This window comes from Ciconia boyciana, chromosome 7 (genome assembly GCF_034638445.1).
Source record: "Ciconia boyciana chromosome 7, ASM3463844v1, whole genome shotgun sequence".
NCBI lineage: Eukaryota > Metazoa > Chordata > Aves > Ciconiiformes > Ciconiidae > Ciconia > Ciconia boyciana.
In genome coordinates, this window is record NC_132940.1 from 56,253,611 (window position 1) to 56,271,778 (window position 18,168).

The 18,168-nt window shown below is 45.4% G+C and overlaps 1 protein-coding gene across 3 annotated transcripts in view; it reads left to right on the forward strand.

Moving 5' to 3' along the window:
- The window catches only part of DIS3L2 (DIS3 like 3'-5' exoribonuclease 2), a 195,849-nt gene that overhangs the window by 122,257 nt on the left and 55,424 nt on the right, over window positions 1-18,168 (forward strand). For all 3 annotated transcript variants that reach the window (XM_072868187.1, XM_072868189.1, XM_072868188.1), the window contains 2 exons: window positions 1,053-1,160; window positions 6,823-7,056. In XM_072868187.1, coding sequence (XP_072724288.1) covers window positions 1,053-1,160; window positions 6,823-7,056 — 342 coding nt within the window. The remainder of the gene's footprint in view (window positions 1-1,052; window positions 1,161-6,822; window positions 7,057-18,168) is intronic.

Consider the following 18,168-nt stretch of genomic DNA (forward strand, 5'->3'; position numbering starts at 1 on the left):
CTGCTCAGGTTTGCTCTAGTGCGAATATGCTCCAAAGCTTTTGCTTTGTTGCTGTAGCCAGGTGAGTAATTCATGGTTTGGTAATTCAGTGTTCAGCAGCAGAAATATTGATTAGTTTTAAGGAATTAGGACACAGGTTAAAAAATCCCTGCCAGAAATTTCTGTTTGGCTGACATTTTGTTCAAACAGAGTTGAGTATAGTAAAATAATAATTGTTCTCCCTCTGTTTGCAAATGCCATGTTCAGTAGTCATAAAACAGGTGCTTTTGTTTATCTCACCAACATCTACACGTTCCTGTCTGTGCTACAAAGCATGGCTCAATCTTTATTAAAACCATGCACCACTCCTTTCATGTTTGGGAGAGGTTTCATTTATGCTTTGCAGGGAGCAGACTTGCACAGTCTTTACACAGTCTTTACACAGTCTTCAGTGGCAAAGCAAGAAACAGAGTTCCCAAATCCAAGCTCTTCAGCTCCTGACTGCCAGAACCATGTTTCTTCAACATCAAGTTTCCTGATGTGCTGAGCCTTCCTCATTCTTCCCAGTGTCAAAATGGCAGTGGGAAAGAAGTGGAAAACAGAGCAAATGCTGTGACCTTAAAAGCTGCAGAGGGAAGTGTTTGCATAACTGAGGATGCAGGATGCTCCAGGGTGCTTAATCCATACCTCAGAGGGGAGCGCTGGGAATGATTTGCAGGTGGGAGACTGCCAGCTCCCTCTGGTCTCATTGAGGGACGGGGCTGATGTGAGTGTTGGTGGCCTCGGCAGTGTCTGACTTCCTCTCCTTTCAGAGGATTTGGGTTACTTACTCATTCCGTGCCGGCATGCTGTTCGCCATGTAATGTAGCTCTGGCATGGGTGATGCATCCCAGAGCTATGACGTAGCCACTCCTGCCACAAAGAATGTGATCCTGAAGGTTTAACACATTTTCTCCTTTTGTGCATTGTTGACCCTCTCTTTTACCAACTGGTCAGGGAAGCTTGGCCACAGAGAGGTGTCTACTAAAAGCCCATATCTCACCGAGGTGCTCTCCTCTTCTGTTCTCTTCCAGGTGGTCCCGATGCTTCCCAAGCTGCTCTGTGAGGAGTTATGCAGTCTCAATCCCATGCAAGATAGGCTCACGTTCTCTGTGATGTGGAAGATGACTCCAGAAGGCAAGGTACCTCGGGTAGTGGGCAAGTCAGCCTGCTAATCAGTCCTCTCTCGGTGGCCAGACCCTGTTCTTGTAAACAGAGTGCTAAAAATGCCATCCCTTAACACCCAGGTGGATAGCAAAGGACTTGTTGGTAAACAATACTGGAAGATGTAGGACTCTATCTTATTTTACCGATGAAATACTGTGGAACTTCCAACTGGAATAATCTCACAATATGATGCGGAAAGGAAGAATATTTGTATGAATCTCAGGAACAGAGCATTTCCTGCTCCTTGCCAGGTCACCCATCCATGTAATGTCTTACCTCCAGCAGCAGCTCACAGCTAATGCTTTGGGTGGGACAAGATGTTCCCCCCCTACTCCAAGCCTGCCCTGTGCTCATAAGCAGTTGTGCAATGCAGTGGATGAGGGCAGTAGCCCTCTGTGGCCTCTCTGGTAAACAGACTATTTCATTCTTCTTCAGAGCTGCAAATTACATCGATCCAAATAAAGCACGATAGCTCTTCAGCAAAGGCACAGCTCCATCCTCTGCGTGTGTTATTTCCAGGGAGCAGTTGTGGAGGCTGTCTATCAGTGCAGCGAGCTGCCTTCAGCTGCCTGCCAGCTCTCCCCAGGTCTTCATTTCTTTCCCTATTCCTCTCCTACACTCTTTGTAAGCCTAACAATCTCCTCTTTGGTGATCACAGGGTCCCCTCACTAGTCGAGGAGGGCTAAAGACTGCCACAAGCAGAGGACTCTTCAGTCTATGCAAAGTACGCTTTTTGTACTCAGAATTACTTTTTTTTAACCAGTGTTGTGCTCATGCACAACTCTGTCTGTGGAGAGTATTTCTTGTGCCAATTTGGTAGTTTTTCACAAAGATTAACTTTACTTCCTTATTATTGTCCATGCTGCTCTAAAGGATACTGAATCTTGTTTTGTGCTTTAGCAAAACAGAGTTGCAGTCCTGTATCTGTATTTCTCCAACGAGTCCCTGCTCTGGCACTGAGGTGGGTTTTATTTGTTCACTGTGAAAAGCGTTCCACTTCCTATAGTGACAGCATGATTACTCATGGGACCTTCTCATAGTAGCTACTTGGTGTGCCTTTTATTGACTCTGAGTGGTCTTTGAACAGCTAATAATCAACTCTTAATTAAAATAAGCTTTTAATTAAATCTTGTCTCTTGTCCCCTGCAATATATACGTTATTTGCTTTTCAAACAGCATTCGGACCAACCCTGTCTGGCCAGTGAGAAAGCAGAGGAGCTGCAGCATCTGCCTTACGCCTGCTCAGGGAGCTGATCTCTGCAGGAGCAGTGGTCTGGGCCGTGACCATGCTGCCTCTTGGAAACTAGACTGCCTACAGCCATCTCAGCAAACTGGTTTCTCCTAGGAGGCCTTTCAGGACTGCAGTCTCAATCGAGGTCACTTGATTTGAATATCAGGTGGAGGCTGGAAGAGAATTTACTCCTTCCAAGAGGAAAAGTACTTGTAGGGCTTTTGCCCAGCAGGGCATTCTTGTACAAGCGCATCTGTGAGCTAGGACAGAATGTGTCTCCTGTATTTCTAGGTGTTACTATAGCCTCATCTCAGTCTAAACGGGATCACATGCTCTCCCAGGCTCTGCTGGGTGAAACGGAGGTGAGTCAAAGGCCCCATCACGGCCTTTGAGCCTCAGCTGGTGGTGGAGAACCATGAGAACACTGACGTTGAGGACAGGACATTCCTCAGTGAGGGACACACGAGGCTGAAGAGCACTTCGTTGCACCATGTGTGCACAGCAGAATTGTAACCTTGAGCTTGCAAAGCAGAACCCAGCAGCACCGCTAGAGGTGAGAGCTGCTCTGAGCTCCCGCTGTTACTGCTCCAAAGCAAATAAGTCTTGAGCTAATGCATCTCCCAAGGAAAAGCCATGCAGATTCCTCACTTGAATGTGACTATTGATAAGTTGTTGGGGTTTTTAATTCTTGTTTCTTTTAGAAAAATAACACCAGGCTCAGCCCTTTCTGGGAGACAGACACTTTCTTGTTTCTGTTGCTTTTGGGTTCTGGAGTTTTTATCTTCTAGTTTTCCATAAGTGTAACAAAATGTTGCCTGAGCAGCACTCCACATAGCTCCATGGACTCCAGACATGATGTATCTGAGATGACTTTCCAAGGGCAGAGGCGTTAACCATATTGTTGCATCTGTGCTGTTCTTCAGAAGCAGAGCTGGGCGTTTATAGGAACAACGTAGCACGTTCTTGTTCAGATGCAGTCAACAGAAAGATATTTGAAAACAAACGATGCAACTCTCCTTTTGCAGTTATTGCCTGCTGATGTTTGAAGCACAGCCCTGCTGGTTCCTTCTACCAGTGAGGAAGAGAAATTGCTTCAGTCTGAAACAACCTATACAAACAACGTGTCTTCCAGGCTCAAAACTGTTGTCGTGAGCCAGGACATGATATGGACACTGCCTTGCGTGGAGAAAGCCCTCAGCCTCCTGCACAGCTATGTCACACCCTCAAAGAGACCCGTACCACCGGGAACTGTGCTAGTGGGAGGGTTTCAGCTGAGCCACACTGACTGCCATCACATGATGTGCTGGGGACTACAGCTTTTTCTCAAAAGCAGCTGGAGCTGGGGGAAGCTTTAACATAACCCTAGAAATGTCTCAGATACTGGTACTCTGTCTGGAGTCAGGGTGCACCAGGTTTGCTGTGATCAGGGAGACCTTGCAGACTGGTCTTGTGTGCTACTCGTTGTAATCTCCAAGTCTCAGCTCACAACCCCCAAATGTTGCTCCTCTGCACTGCTTTGCCCATCCATCAGCCACTGGAACGTGGGCCAGCCAGCCTTGTGCGGCTTTCCCCGCAGAGGCGGAGCTCTGGTGGGGTTTCCAAACCAGGGATGCAAGGCTGTGGTTACCCAAAGTCTGCTTGGATGGCCGCTGAAGGCAGAGACGGAGGGCATTTCCGGGAAATACTTGGACAGTGGGTAGAGTTAAGTTAGCCTGCCGCAGCAAGGCTGAGTCTGGCAGCTCTACTCACTACACACAGGGATTACTGGACTGCACGGGGCAAGATGCGTCCAAACCATTCCTTGCCTACGTGACGTGTTTAATGCATCCAGGCAATCTTGATGAGAAGGTGCTTATTGGGTATGTTAATAAGAGAACTCTCAGGATTGTCACTATCCAGTTTACACCTGTTAGAGCCATTGCAGGAACGGAAATTGGGCGTTCTGCATCACGCTGCTTGGTTGCCTTTGAGAGACCAAGAACAGAAAAAGGAATTGACGAAACAGAGAAATAAAAGAAGTTTAATATCTGCTAGTAATGGGCTGCTTGTCCTGACGCTTTGCCCTGAATGTAGCCTGCCTGAGATTTGACGTTCTAGTTATAGTCTGGGGGCCCAATACGCTGCATCTCTCGTCTTACAAGGAAGTGAGTGGAGCTCTGAAATATTTGGCCTCTTCTAAGCAAACAGAAAAGTGAGATTTTGTTGAAAGCTTCAAGTTCAGACAGCAAAGTGGAAATCCGGTCTGTTGCCTCCTGCAAGGGACAGAGAGAGCTCTTGGAAGCCAGTGGCAGAAAGCACCATGTAGCCTCAGAGCTGGCTTTCAGCAGTAACCTGGGGACTGGGGAAAGTGCCTCTCTTCAGAATTGCCCTTCTGTTTTGTGCCCGGTCCTTAACCCTTTTCAACATGCATGTACATGATGGAATTGACTCACCTACTTTATAAAGCAAAATAAGAGTGCTTTCCAAACACAAAATATTTAGTGTGGAATAATATAACAGTGAGGGCTAGAATTGATAATGACCTTTGATGCAGAAATTAGTAGCTGGAGATGGAGGACCTAGCAGGGAAATAGAAGTGGTGTCTGAAAACGTTTGAACAGCAAGTTGAAAGAGCTGCCTGTTACAACTGGAGGGCATGTAGAAGTGCTCAACTGAAATGAAGGCTGCTCAGCCTTGCTCCCTGATCATCTGAACAAGGAACACCACCTTTTCGGTGCCCGAGTACCATCCATGTCTTACTGAAGTCTGAAGTATCTCTATTGTCAACTGGCTAATAGTCTTCAACTTGCTGGAAGCGGATCATTTAAAGAGCAGTGCAGCCTCCTCCACACCAGAGATCGTGGTTGCTTAATATCAGGAGGTTTTTTAGGTCCAGCAGGTTTCATCAGATGTCACTCACCTACCGGATATGGATCCCCCATCACCACAAGAAGCTGAACCACATTTGACAGGATGCAGCAGAGCGCAGAGCAGGTGCTGCCAGCAGTGTTGCAGCATCTCTGTCCAGCTTTGTGACTTACACTTCCTTTCTTTCTCCTTGGCATAGAGACAGGGGCACACACAGAATAACCATGAGCCAAGGGTCAGAGCACTTTACATTGCAAGGCATCACTTGCTGCATCTCCGCTATTAGGACACTTTCTAATTAGAAATTAGCTTAAATGCCCTGTGACTTTCAGAGCTCTGAGCTGCTGAGTTATACTGCACATATGTTCTGTGTGGCATAAGGGAGGGAGGCAGCAAAGGTATCTTGGGGATCACTCCTTTCCTGTTAAGCAGAGGGTTTGCCTTTCTGAAGCAATGTCCTTGATGAGTCTGTCATAGAGAGAGCTGGCTGTTCTCCCCAGACACCGTCACTTGCAGAATTTACCTTTTCCTGTTGTGCTGATGAAGGGGTAAGGTGGCACTTGTAGCTAAGGCAGAATTACAATTCTCCATTCATTCTCTGAGCACTTGTGCTTTGAATGGTTTATCACAGACTGCATCCGTCTCCAGGGCCGTCATGCCAATGCTATTGACTTTTCTGAAGAGCCTTCTGCCCTTTGTCCCTCTGTGCTTTCTCACTGGCTTGATGAGCTTTTGGACTTTCTTATATTTCTCAGCTGAAAATAGATTTTCATTTCTGCTTTAAGAAATAATTCTGAATTGCTACTTCTACATTGGTATTCTGTTACAGAGTTTAAAATGGGAGTGGCTTCTGGTTTAAAATAAAAGAATTTTACAGACAATTTATAGATTATTTTCCTCTAGATTCAAACATAGCTTGGAAGCTGAGAAAAGTTCCTGGCTTGAGTTTGGGCCTAGGACCATAGGCATGATCAGAGAAACGACGGGTCAGTGACTGGCCATCTCTCCTCCAGACTCACCAAAGTCCTACTCAGGCACTTTCACAAGGGCTAGTCAGAGATTGGGGTCCCTGCAGTACTCCTGAAAACGGAGTATTTTAGGGCCAGCCCCTGGTGCCCTGCTGGCCACGTACTAATCGAAGAGGTGGAATGCAATCTGCTGTGTTTTAGATAAGAGATCCTTCTTTGCATGTGTGTATCTGCCTGTTGCCACCCCTGCACCCAGTAACCTTTGAGTCAACTGACTCATTTCAACTCCCAGCTGGGCTGTAGCTCTTATGAGCTCTATGAAAGAGGGAAATCAGGTAGAGGAGAGAGGTCCAAGCAGTTCCTATGTGATAGAAAGTCTCTATTATGCATATACATGTTATTAGACACTAGAGAATCTATATGGGCAAAAGCCCTGCTGGTGGCCTCAGTATGAGAAGATCTTCACTTGAAGTTCACAGTCAGTGATGAGGTCTGGTGTCATTCCTTCCAGTGTTTGTACAACTTCCCAAGCTTTTGTGCACTGGAAGAATAAGAAGTCCTCAGATCTATTTACGCTTTCCAATTTTGCAGATCCTTGATGAATGGTTTGGGCGGACAGTCATTTGCTCCTGCGTGAAGCTAAGCTACGACCATGCACAGAGTATGATTGAAAGCCCCGGGAAGGTGTTCTCACCTGAAGAACTTCCCCCTGTCTCCCCTCAGCACTCAATAGCTGAGATCCAGCAAGCTGTGCTGAACCTGCATCGAATTGCCCAGCACCTCCGTAAACAGCGCTTCATCGATGGTGCTCTGCGCTTAGACCAGGTGAGTAAATCCTGCCCCTGTAAGGGGCTCCCACTCCAGTGAAGGAATTTCATGTTGTGGATTTCCTGATCAGTCTAAAAACTCGAAGGGGAAAGTCAGGCTGGAATAGGAAGGCAGGTTTGTGTGCCAATGTCTTCTTAAAAGCAGCATGAAATTATGTACCAAAAGCACTAAGTAAAGCAGGATCAAAAGAAAAAAGTTCCTGTTTTTTAAGGAGTGATTAATCTTCCAACATTTTTCAAAATCCTAAGACCCTGGTGGAGTGTGTAAGTAACTTACACAGTGAAATAAATCATGACAGTGTCATTCATTATCAAGCGGTTCAGATATCCTTAGTGGATGTTTCACTGTGAAAGGCTCATCCTCCACATTTATTTCTGTGCTTGCAATACTCATGTTTTCCACAGCTTTCATAGCAGTTCTCTGGGCAGGGAAAATGACTAAATGTTATCTAAGCTAATACTTATAAGCATTGGGTGTGTTTCAGAGAAAGAAATGCTAGTGAGGAGGTTTTCTGTCTGGGGTGATTTAAATAATCTGTATCGGTTGTGGTATGTGTCATTTCTATTTTACAAGTAGATCCAGATATTTTAGACTATCACAGCAAAAATACTTTTGCATTTGAGGTTCAGCTGCTCTGAGGTGGCTTCTGACAGTTTTTGTGGATATGGGGTTCCAGTAATTGATAGAACCCAGTGGCCTTCCTGAGCAGGAGGCAAAATAATCTCTTAATATAAGGAAGCTCCATTGTTTCATTTTGCAAAATGGGCGTGAGTCAACATAAGGATATTGCTGAGAAAGAAGCTAGCGTACTGAGATGTGTAAACAGGACTATTGTATGTAAAAGGTATGTTGTAACCCTTCAATTTTACTCGGTGTTGTGGTGTTGTCTCCAGTTGCAGGAAAGTCTAATTTTAGAGAAATCATTGCAGAGCAAAAGAGCAATGAGTGTCTGTAATCTGTGACCTTCCCCGACAGAGCACGTGGCTTAGTCTGGCAAAGCTGTGAAGAGGAGGCAATGTTCTGTTCCCCATGTCTAAGACAGACAGGATGAGACATCTGTATCTTGAATTTCAGTAGAGGAGATTGGGGTTATACATTAGGATAAACTTTCTGGTGTAGGAACTGTGGTGTCTAAGGCTATCTTGCCTACCTCTGTTGTAGGGGGACTTAGAGGACTGGTTAGACACACATAAGTGAGCCTGGAGCAAGGGTATTTCCTCAAGGTCCCTCCTTGCTCAAAGGAAATAATTATTCTTAAAATTGTATTCAAATAATTTTTGGAAATCAGACTCCCACTTTGAAATCCTGCAGAGTTTGCTTAAACCTCTTTTGGAACAAAGGCTTTCCTCTGAGGTTTATTGTACAATGGCTAGTAAGCTGGGCTTTTGTTCCCACACACACTCGGAATGCTAGAGAAACGTAAAAAAAACCAACCTTTGCACTTGATGAGCTAACTGGGAAGCCTTGGAGATGTCTGGGTTGGAACAACAGTCCACAGTGACTGGGAGCTCTGGCCCAGAAAGGTCACCAGCTGCATTACACAAGTCACTTACAGTGTAGAGCTGAGTGGTCACCATATGTGCCTGAGTTGAGTACCTGTTATCAAACTAACCTCAGGGAAAGTATGTTTTAAAACAGCTGTGACATTTTCAATGGGAGGATTTGGCCAGGAAAGCATTCTGTTTCAGTGATACCCTGTAAAAGGTTAGTGGTGTTTTGTTTTGCTCTGTGCTGTTACAAAGGAGCCGTTAAAGAGAACGTATTGGAGCATCATTTGTGAGATCAGGGTTAAAAGCTACTGCTAAGGGCACCAGAGAGGGCTGATTCCTACTCAGCCTACTCGACCAACATGATAAACTGAATTATATCTCACAAGTGGCACTTTATGCTGCGCAGAATCTCTCTCCCTGGCAAGAGTGTCACAGCAAAAGTAATGTTCTTGGAGAAGGAAGTGTATTTTAGTTCAAGGGACACTTTCACCATACTTACTCTTTTCAAGTACTGCCTTGATAGTTGCATTTTGATAAACTACACCCTCCCCAGTGCATGCAGAAAGCGGTTACTGTAAGGCCTGAGTATGAACAGTATGTGAGGGACGGGTGTGTGGACATGGCCAGCGGCGTATGGCCAGGCAAAGCAATCTGTAAGCTTTTAATAGAAGGAGATGAGTCTTTGCTCCCCCACTTCCCTGAGTTCCCACGGACGCAGTTGTGCGCTGGGTCTGACTTCCAGCCCCAGGCAAGCAAGCAAGGGTGGAATGGGAAACACACCTTTCTAATCACTGGACCTCTCACTGATTTCCTGTTGAGTAATGTAAATCCTGAACAATAGAAGACAAACTCCAGCAGGAAACTAGGGGCAATGAATTATCAGATTCCAAATAAATACGTGAGTGAAGGAAATGATCGTCCCACAATCTTAAGGGAGGGGGTGGCTGGGCATGGATGACTCCTGTGCTTTTTTTTCCCAAGGGATGTGAGCCCTCTTCCTATACATTGCATTATGTTTGAGAGTTTCTACCTTGGGGTCACTCCTGATGGAATAGTGATGACTTTTTTTGCTTACTTCCACCCTGCCATTTTTCAGTGTGACGTGCTCTGGTGCTTCCTGTCGGTATTAAGAAAATCACTGGGGGAAGAAGCTCTTGTCCTGCTTTGCCACTGGCCGTGGTGGCCTTGGGCTGGTGGTCTCCCTGCCGGCCTCAGTTTCCCCTTTGGAATGTTATCAATCTCCCCCGTAGCATCCGTATAATTTGGGATTTATTCCCCGAAACTAAGAACATCTCTCAAATGAAGCCATTCATGGGTGTATCTTTATAATAGCAGAAGTACTGGTTGGCCAGGGAACCCCTTACACCCGACATAGGATGGCTCCAGTAAGATCCAGCAGTGTCAGGCTGGCCATGCCGTGGTGAGGGGTGTGTTTCCTGTTTGAATGGTGCTGCTGAATTTTTATGACCTACTGTGAGAGTGGCATCTGCTTGCCCATGATTTTATATTTTAGCAGTAATTTTAGAAGCAGGAATCTCTGTAGCTCAATGGGTGAAGAATTTTTTTCTTTTTTTTTAATAACACGGGAGTTACATATCTGTGTCACACAGAAGACCTTGAGACAAATTACAGAGGTAGCACATGGTCTTGAAAGCTCAGGATTTGTGGATTCAGTGTCAGTATATATGTGTCTCTTTGGGGCTGTGTAATTTTGAATTCCTGCCTCAGTTCGGTCCTGGCCATGGCAACCTACATACCTGCCACTCTTCCCCCCCCCTCCCCACCCCAGTTCCTTTCATGCCTCTGCAGAGGTCTATAGGGGAATCCTGCTGTATTGGACCTTGGGTCTGTGGACCATCTTTGCAACCGGAGCCGCGCATCTGTCACTCCATGGGCTCTCGCTGTCCCCATAGGCCCCTTCTGGGGCTTTTTCCGTAGAACATGGTTTCCTGTGCTGCCTGCCAGCTTCCTAGCTCCGGAAGGCAGCTGAGCACTGAGTTCTAGAGGTTTAAAGTCTTTGCACCTTCAGCGGCTAAAGAGCTTACAAAACTTTGTCCACACAGACAGAGATTAATGTATTTCTTTTCCTTCTCATTTGGAGCTGCACCTTTTAGATGTAAAGGCAAGAAGTGCCTTGTACTGTGGCTTTGAGAAAAAGTGTTCAGATATTTACAGTATTGTCTTCCCACCCCCAGCCTCCTTCCTGCCCTGGACCATGAAATGCCACCCCTGTGCTGTCCCCTCACAGCTCTTGGTGCACCCGAACTATAAATTGGAGCAGGGATCTGACCTGGTTTAAAAACCAAAGTGAGCACGACTCACAGCTTTCCTTTTTTTTCCTGGCCAGGTTACTTTGAGGCTGGATCACTTCCCCAGACCTCAGCTTTTAGAAACACTAGCCAGAGAATCAAATAGAAACTTGCTTTCAACAAAAACCATCAAGTTTGCAGAAAAGCTCCTTAGCTCAAGCCTGCCTAGAGGAGACCTGCTGATAAATGGTTCTCTTTTTGGCCTCAGCAGTTTATAAATGAATCACAAGGACAGATGCCTACAAGAAGACAGGTTAAAAAGGATTTCTGTGCGTATTTAAAATGAGAATACCCCAGGATGCTGATCTGTCTCTATGACAACTGTCTGTGAGCTGAGCGGTGGCTTTTGTTGTGCCGGTGATTCTGCCTTTGCCAGTGCACTTACACCTGGGTGCTCGAAACGTTGGCATTGACCAAAGTTCACTGTGAGAATAACCCAAAGTGCATTTGCGTTAGACTGGTTAATGGCATAGAATTGTTTGCTAGAATAGCTCCTCTCCTTGTTTTCTGCGCAACAGACATTCAGCTTTGCAGGTGTGTGCGAAAAGGGAAGAAAAAAAGGATTAGAAGGCAAAGATGAGAATTTTACGCAAATTTAAGGGTTGAATTGCTAGTGAAATGGTTGAATTGCTAGTGAAATGGTTGAATTGCTAGTGAAATGCTAGTGAATTGCTAGTGAAATTGCCTGTGTGCTGTGTCACTGCCTCGTCGTCTGAGCAAGGGTTGCTTTTCCCTGTGGGTCTCTATTGTTTTGAATAACTTAAAGATAGTTAAAATTGTATTGTTGTACCTCTGCATCATGCTGGAGACCTTACCTATGGTCCTGTCCAGTGGCTGCTGGTGATAAGGAAATAAGGGATCTTTGAGAACAGCTTTGTTTAATTAAGGTTGGTGGGACTCCTGAAGTAATAGAGTATTGCTGCTGCAGGAAACACAGGGAAACAAGCACTCCATACACCAGAACGTGTGCAGAATACCAGCTCCAAAACACCCAGGTGTATGGCATACTGGATATATTAACCAGCTCTGTATAGTTTTTGAAGCTCTCAGAATTGCCTCTGCCTACTTGCTGCAAACAGCTCTGAGAAGTTGACTCAAGCCATCCACACAGGGAAAATGAGGAGGAAGGGCACTGTACGTGCAGGATGTGCCATTGTATGTTGGTAAATTTCGTATTTAGTTGTGGCTAATGGGATAGGACAGCAACCCATATTTTTAGACAGTAGCTCCTGCTAATGCTGTTCAATTGGAAATCTCAAGAGCCAGAGATTAATTACTATTACCATTAAAATTTTCCAATATGAATAACTGCTGGAAATAATTATGGGAAATTGTTTTGTCATATTTCCTGCCTCATATCTGTATAGTAAACGTTCAGGTCTTCTCCTTTTCTTGCTCTGTGGAAGTAGTAAATGTTTCTACCCCAGTTAAACAGTCATCATGTGCAAAATACAATATATTCGTATATGAGTGGAAGGCACTTTGGGTTAGAGGAACTGTTTAGACGGGACAGCAAAGGGCTATAATCTTGTATAGACTTCAGTTAACTGAATGTGCCTATATTTTCCGTAATAGCGTGACCTGAATTTATGTCTTAAAATGCTGTTGGGGCAGGAAGGCCATCCTGGCTTGAGTACTCCCTGGTGTGATGCTTAGATTTTCTAGCCATGGTTGCTGTGTGTGCTACCCCTGCACGCTCTCAGTGCACACACCTTTCTGGGGAGGAGTAAATGGCTTTGCTCCGACCCCTGACTCTTGGCTGCACCTCTCCGGGGAGCGTTACTTGGTTGGGTTTTTGGCCAGTCTCAAAGAGAAAGTCCTGGTGCTCATCGCCTAGGATGTGACATTGGTACCAAATTCATCTCGGATCTGGTTTTCTCAGGGTAGGTTGAGGTGTGTACCTGCTTTGGCACTTGCTTTGGCCCAAGAGAAAATCCAAAAGGCCCATTTATAAAATCCTGAAAACTGCCATGATACCTCCGGAAAGCGGCCGTTACAGCAACAGTGCGTGAACGTGACAGCAGAGGCAGGGTGGGCTGTACGTATGGTGCTGTAAGATAAATGGAAATGCAGACTGACAAGGAGCTTTCACTATTCACTTCCTATCACAATTCCACTATTGTCTGCTCCTTCTCTTTGATGTCTGGTTAAAGAGACATCACTGATACCCAGAATGGGGACAGCAGGTGCTATACAATCATTATAGGCAGTTGCTTATACTGTGTGATACATAAGGCAGCTGGGGGGATGTTGGATGTATTTGGAGATTAATTTCCTTTGGGGATTTTATGTATTTTGCATAGCCCCAGTTAATATGTCAAAATGAGCATCCAAGGCCACAGCTTTCTACTGGGGGATACTGCTCTTCCCCGCAGGAGTAATCAAAATGCATTTGCAAAGGTGCGTTAGCGAAGTAGGAATGATTTTTGAAATCTCTTTCCTACAGTACCACAGGGGAACATGGTACTTTGCAGGCAAATATGAAATGTCATCATTGTCGTCAGGAACAGCTAACAACTCAGGTCGGGCAGTTTGCGCACGCACTGAGGATGTGCGGAGGAAGGAGGCATTGCGGGATCTTGTTATGGAGGGGGTCTGTGTTGGCTGAGCATCTCTCTGCTTGCATGGAGATGTTTGCATTGCCAGTAGGTTTTTAAATATTTTGATTAAATTAGGATTTTGAGTGGAAAGCCCTCAGAATCTAATCTTTTGCCCTGGGATTTTAATGAAGTCCTCCCAGGGGTGTGAGTAGGATTGATGTTCTCGCACATGTCCTGCCGTTCCCCGATCGTTCTTTTAGAGCTGAGCAGCTGTGTCCCAGCAGGAGCAGGTGGTGAAGTGGTCGAGCTGGCTCCGGCAGGAGGGGGGAGTCGGACGCTGGAGCACAGGGCTCGGCTGTAGAGTGTTGTGCTGGGAGCCACCGCAGCCAGATGTCTGGGCAAACACGGCCGGGAAGGAGCTCCCCACACAGTGGTGCTCTGGCATTAATTTACCATCAGTAATGCAAGAGTGGGTTATGACTTTATTCTTCCTGGAGTAAGTATTCCAGCCACTAGCTCAGATATTCAAGTTTTCCGGTCATGTACAAGTGTTTTTCTTCCAAACAAACACAGCTTAACTCTTGAGTTTTATTAAATCTACCATAGACCTGCAAGCTCAGAAAATCCTCCAAAAAGAAGGGGTCTTATGCTTTAATTTTGAGATGCTGTCTGTCACAGCAATAGCTTCTTTCATCTGCCAGCCTCAAAGCAAGTATCAGAGGGGAGGCCGGCTCCATCCTTCCAGGCGATGGGAACGGCATGAAGAGGTGAAGCAGTTGCCTGAGCTTACGCGGTGAGTCAGTGGCAGAGCTGGCAGGACAGCCTTTTCCTGATTCCCAGGCCAAATCCAGCGCCTTAGGCCAATGCTGACCGTTCTCTTCCTCTCACGTTTATTACTGACAGCTATTGAATAAGAATTGGTGCTTTTTTTGTTTCTGCTGTTTATTGCTGGCCCAGTTAAGGTCAGGTTTTTTTATCCCAGTTCCCCAGCAGGTACTTCTCACGGCACAGAGCAGAGAAGCAAGCGACATGAGCATGAAGGGCTGAACTGTAGCCAGCACTTCTCTGCAACGCAGAAGCAATCAGCATGTTTCACAAGTGGTCTCTCTGCCCAGTCCTTTCAGTTCTCAGTCTTTGCCTACGTGCGCCAGGACCAAGCCAGTGTGCTGCTATCCCATAGAAGTCTCTCTTGCTTGAACAGGACAGAGTTGCAGTGGACAGTGCTTTATCATACCTTCCAAATTGCTTGGCTTTTTCTATCGATTGAATCCAGTTGGTGATCAGCCGTTGTAGAAGGGGGGTGAGCTGGCAGTCATCACATGCTGACCTGCAAGTAGGGTTGAAGGTGTTTGCAGGTACTCCAAATTCACGCATGAAGTAGACACCTCTTGGTTTCCTGGACTAACTGGACACAGGTGGGTCTTGCCCGTGCTTGTGCGATAGGCAGCCTGGGGTCACTTGCTCATAGGGACCTCAGACAGCGCCAAATAGCATCTCTAGGGGAAAGAGAGGGCATCTGTGGCAGGTGGTGGCCTAGTGTGATGGAATGTGTCCCAAACGTGAAGTTGATAGCTAAGGTGAACAGAATTCAGTGCTGAGCAAGCCGCTCACTGGCATTTTTGAGGTTGGTAGGGAGAGAAGTAGTGGCTTCTGCTGGTTCTATTGAAAGAGGTTCAGGATGGAAAAACTGGTTCTCAGTGAAGCAGAAACAAACTGGTTCTTCAGTGTCTCTGATGGCAAGACAGATAAAACCCAGGAAAACATGTGTTTGTGTAGAGGTGCATATGGGGTGAGTGCTGGGAGGAAATTCTTATTTTACATTTTCTACTGAGGAAACTATCCTTGCTCTGAGAGTCTTGCCCTCCAGTTAATGGTGTTTTTCTTCCCTGGCGATGAACAGACGTCATCAGAAAGTCTTTTGTTGTTTCAGATTCCGTTTATCACGTATTTGAACAGAGACTTGACAAGGGTTTTTTTCAGGTATTAATTATAGCTGACTGCATGGCTAATCCATCATTCTCTTTAGATGGAGTCACTGCGTGTTGAGTGATGTAACTTCAAATGTGATCAGTCTGCCATAGGTGAAGATGTAGCAGCTCTTTGTCAGAGCCACTTCTGTTTCACCTAACAGTAAATGGAAGAAAGGCTAATTGTATAATGACAAAAGACAACGTTTGGAAGGGGATGAAAGATTCAGACACTGCAGTTCTGTGATTTCTCATTTCAATTCCAAAGTGAGAGCAGGGGAAAAATTCTTGCTTTCCATGACCACAACTCATTTTATCAGGTGTCTCTGGGCATGATCATTCCTTCTGAGTCCTGGGATGTTTTATCTTTTCTCATCTATAGCATATGGATGCTGAAGTACAAAGAAACTCAGAGAGCACCTGTGGTTTCCACAGCCCTCTGAAATGAGGCTACAAGAGTCTTAGCCAAGATCCCAGCAGCTGAGCTGAGGACGGAGCTGATCTTGCACCATCTGAGGAAGCCAGTGGCTGCTGAAGTCCACTTTCGCGTTTGTCTTTAAACATTCCAAGTTCAAGCCCATGTCTCCTGAAATTATATGCCCTGCTAAAGTTTGCAGTGATTCACTGGGAGTACATTTTGTTGAGCAACCTCTTGGTTTTGTTTTGAAAGCAAGTGGATTTGAAGCTGTCTTTAGTAGTCTAGATCATTTATCTTGCCCTTCTGTACATCTTCATATGGTAATAAGGAAGTTGTTCAAGCATATGAGCATAATTCAGAGTGTAGATTTCCCCTGAACATGTAATTGCGTAAAATGGGAGCATGAGGCATGACATCCCAGATAAGGTTGGTGGTCCACGTTGCACTTTGTTTCTGAGATTTGTCCATACTCAAGATTTGAGAAAGATCTCCTCCCTGAATGTGCTCCTTCTTTGTGCAGCGCTGTGTTTGGTTGTGGGAGACACTGTGATTCCCTGTTGCTTCCTGCTCCCATCTTGAGACACAAATACCCATCTCTCCCCAGAGATACATATTCACAAGTTGTTGCATTGTCAACGCCTTAAAACCTGACAGGAGTATTAAACTTTGCCCTCTGAAGGGAATGCATTCTCCAGTTTGGGTCTAGGCTGGTAGCAGATACATTGCATTTGTGCTAATTAGTTACCACCTGAGTTGGCTACAGTCCATTGCCCATCTGTGATGGGCTGCCATTAGATTGATGGTCACTTGAAAACTAAGCAAGAGACAGTGAGAAAGTAGCCTCAAGAATTTGTTGAATTAGAGTGGTTTGAGAGACTTCAGACATTTGGAAGAAACCAGCCATGCAAAATCACTACCTTGGGGGACTGTGGAGCTGCAGCTTATTGGGTGTCTCATGGCAATGCTGAGATCAGCCCTCCGACTGAGAAATTCTCGGCCCCATGAATCAACAGGAGGTTTTGCATTAGCTTTAAGGCTGCAGTTCCACCTCAGTTTCAAGGTCTCTGTTTTAATCTCAAGGCTCTCCTTGTTTTTCTGAGAAGAAACCCCATTGATCTGGCTAGCACTTTACTTCTCATTAGCATGTTAGAGTAGAACCTGACCCACAATACTAGGAAATAAAATGCTTAAATAGATAAAATGGGATTTTAAAAAATGCAATTTATTAAATGATTTCTCTGTTGGTGATGTGTTTAGCAGGTATAGAAGACAGAATGAACTAAAACAGGCTTTGGCATTTTGGAAAGTGAGTCATTTTTTCTGTTGCATCATGTATAAACTTTTCCCTTCTCATGTATGTATGGTTGAAATTACTTTGAGGTTTTGAATTTTCACTTCAGCTCTCTGTTTTTTATTATTTTCAAACATTACTGAAAGTGATGGTTGATAGTCTTTAATGCTGTGCTCTCATTGCCTTGCTCTTTAGGTTTGGGGTTTTTTAAAATAAGCCAGTGGGTAACATAAAGGTGGTTAAATGAGCCGGGGAGTTACTGGTTTCTCAAGTTTAGGTAGCAGTAAGAGGTAGGTGTATTGATGGATCCATAACATGGTGCCAAGGGGTGCTGCTGTCAAATAGCCTTTACGCAGGGGACCAACCTTGAAATCCTTGTGCAGTGTGGTCATCTCTTTTCAAATTCTCAAGCATTTGTACAGGTTCCTTGAAACCAGTTTAAAGACCATGAACATGGTGCTGTTGCAGCCAGCTGAGATAGCAGACAGGTGTGTCTTTTCTTAAAAGAGTGCAAAACAGTATTAAACCCTCCGAGGTTCTCCATGCTAGAGAATGCTATTGCTCACTGTCCCAGGAGTTTTAAGATAAAGTCTAGAGTACACAATGAATGCTGAGAGAGGCCAGATAGAAATATGGTATCTAAATGGAGTTTCCATAGGTCAGGCCCAGCACAGAAGCCAGTTGGTCTCCACATGCCAGGACCAACAGGACGTTGTACATGCTTCTTGGGATGAAGAAATCCAGCAGGTGGAGGTGTGTTAAACCTGCCCTTGTGTGCCTCCTTTGTAGGGAGAAACAGCTGCTCCTCAGCGTGAACTTGATGACCTTCTTTCTTTTGAGTTCACAGCTACCATCTGCAGCTGAGCACTGCAGGAAAGAGAGGACCTGTCCTAACCACCAAGCAGTTGGGCAAAGTAACGTCATCTGGGCTTCATCCCTTCAGGAAAATTGTTGAAAGGCAGGCAGCTTCTACAACTGACTTCTTTGGGCTGGTGGGTTTCTTGCACAGCTTTGGCTTGGTATGCTGCCAGGCCTGGTTCATCCTTGCTCTTGCTGTTTGGTAGGTCTGTAGCTTGCTTTGAACCCAGCACTGA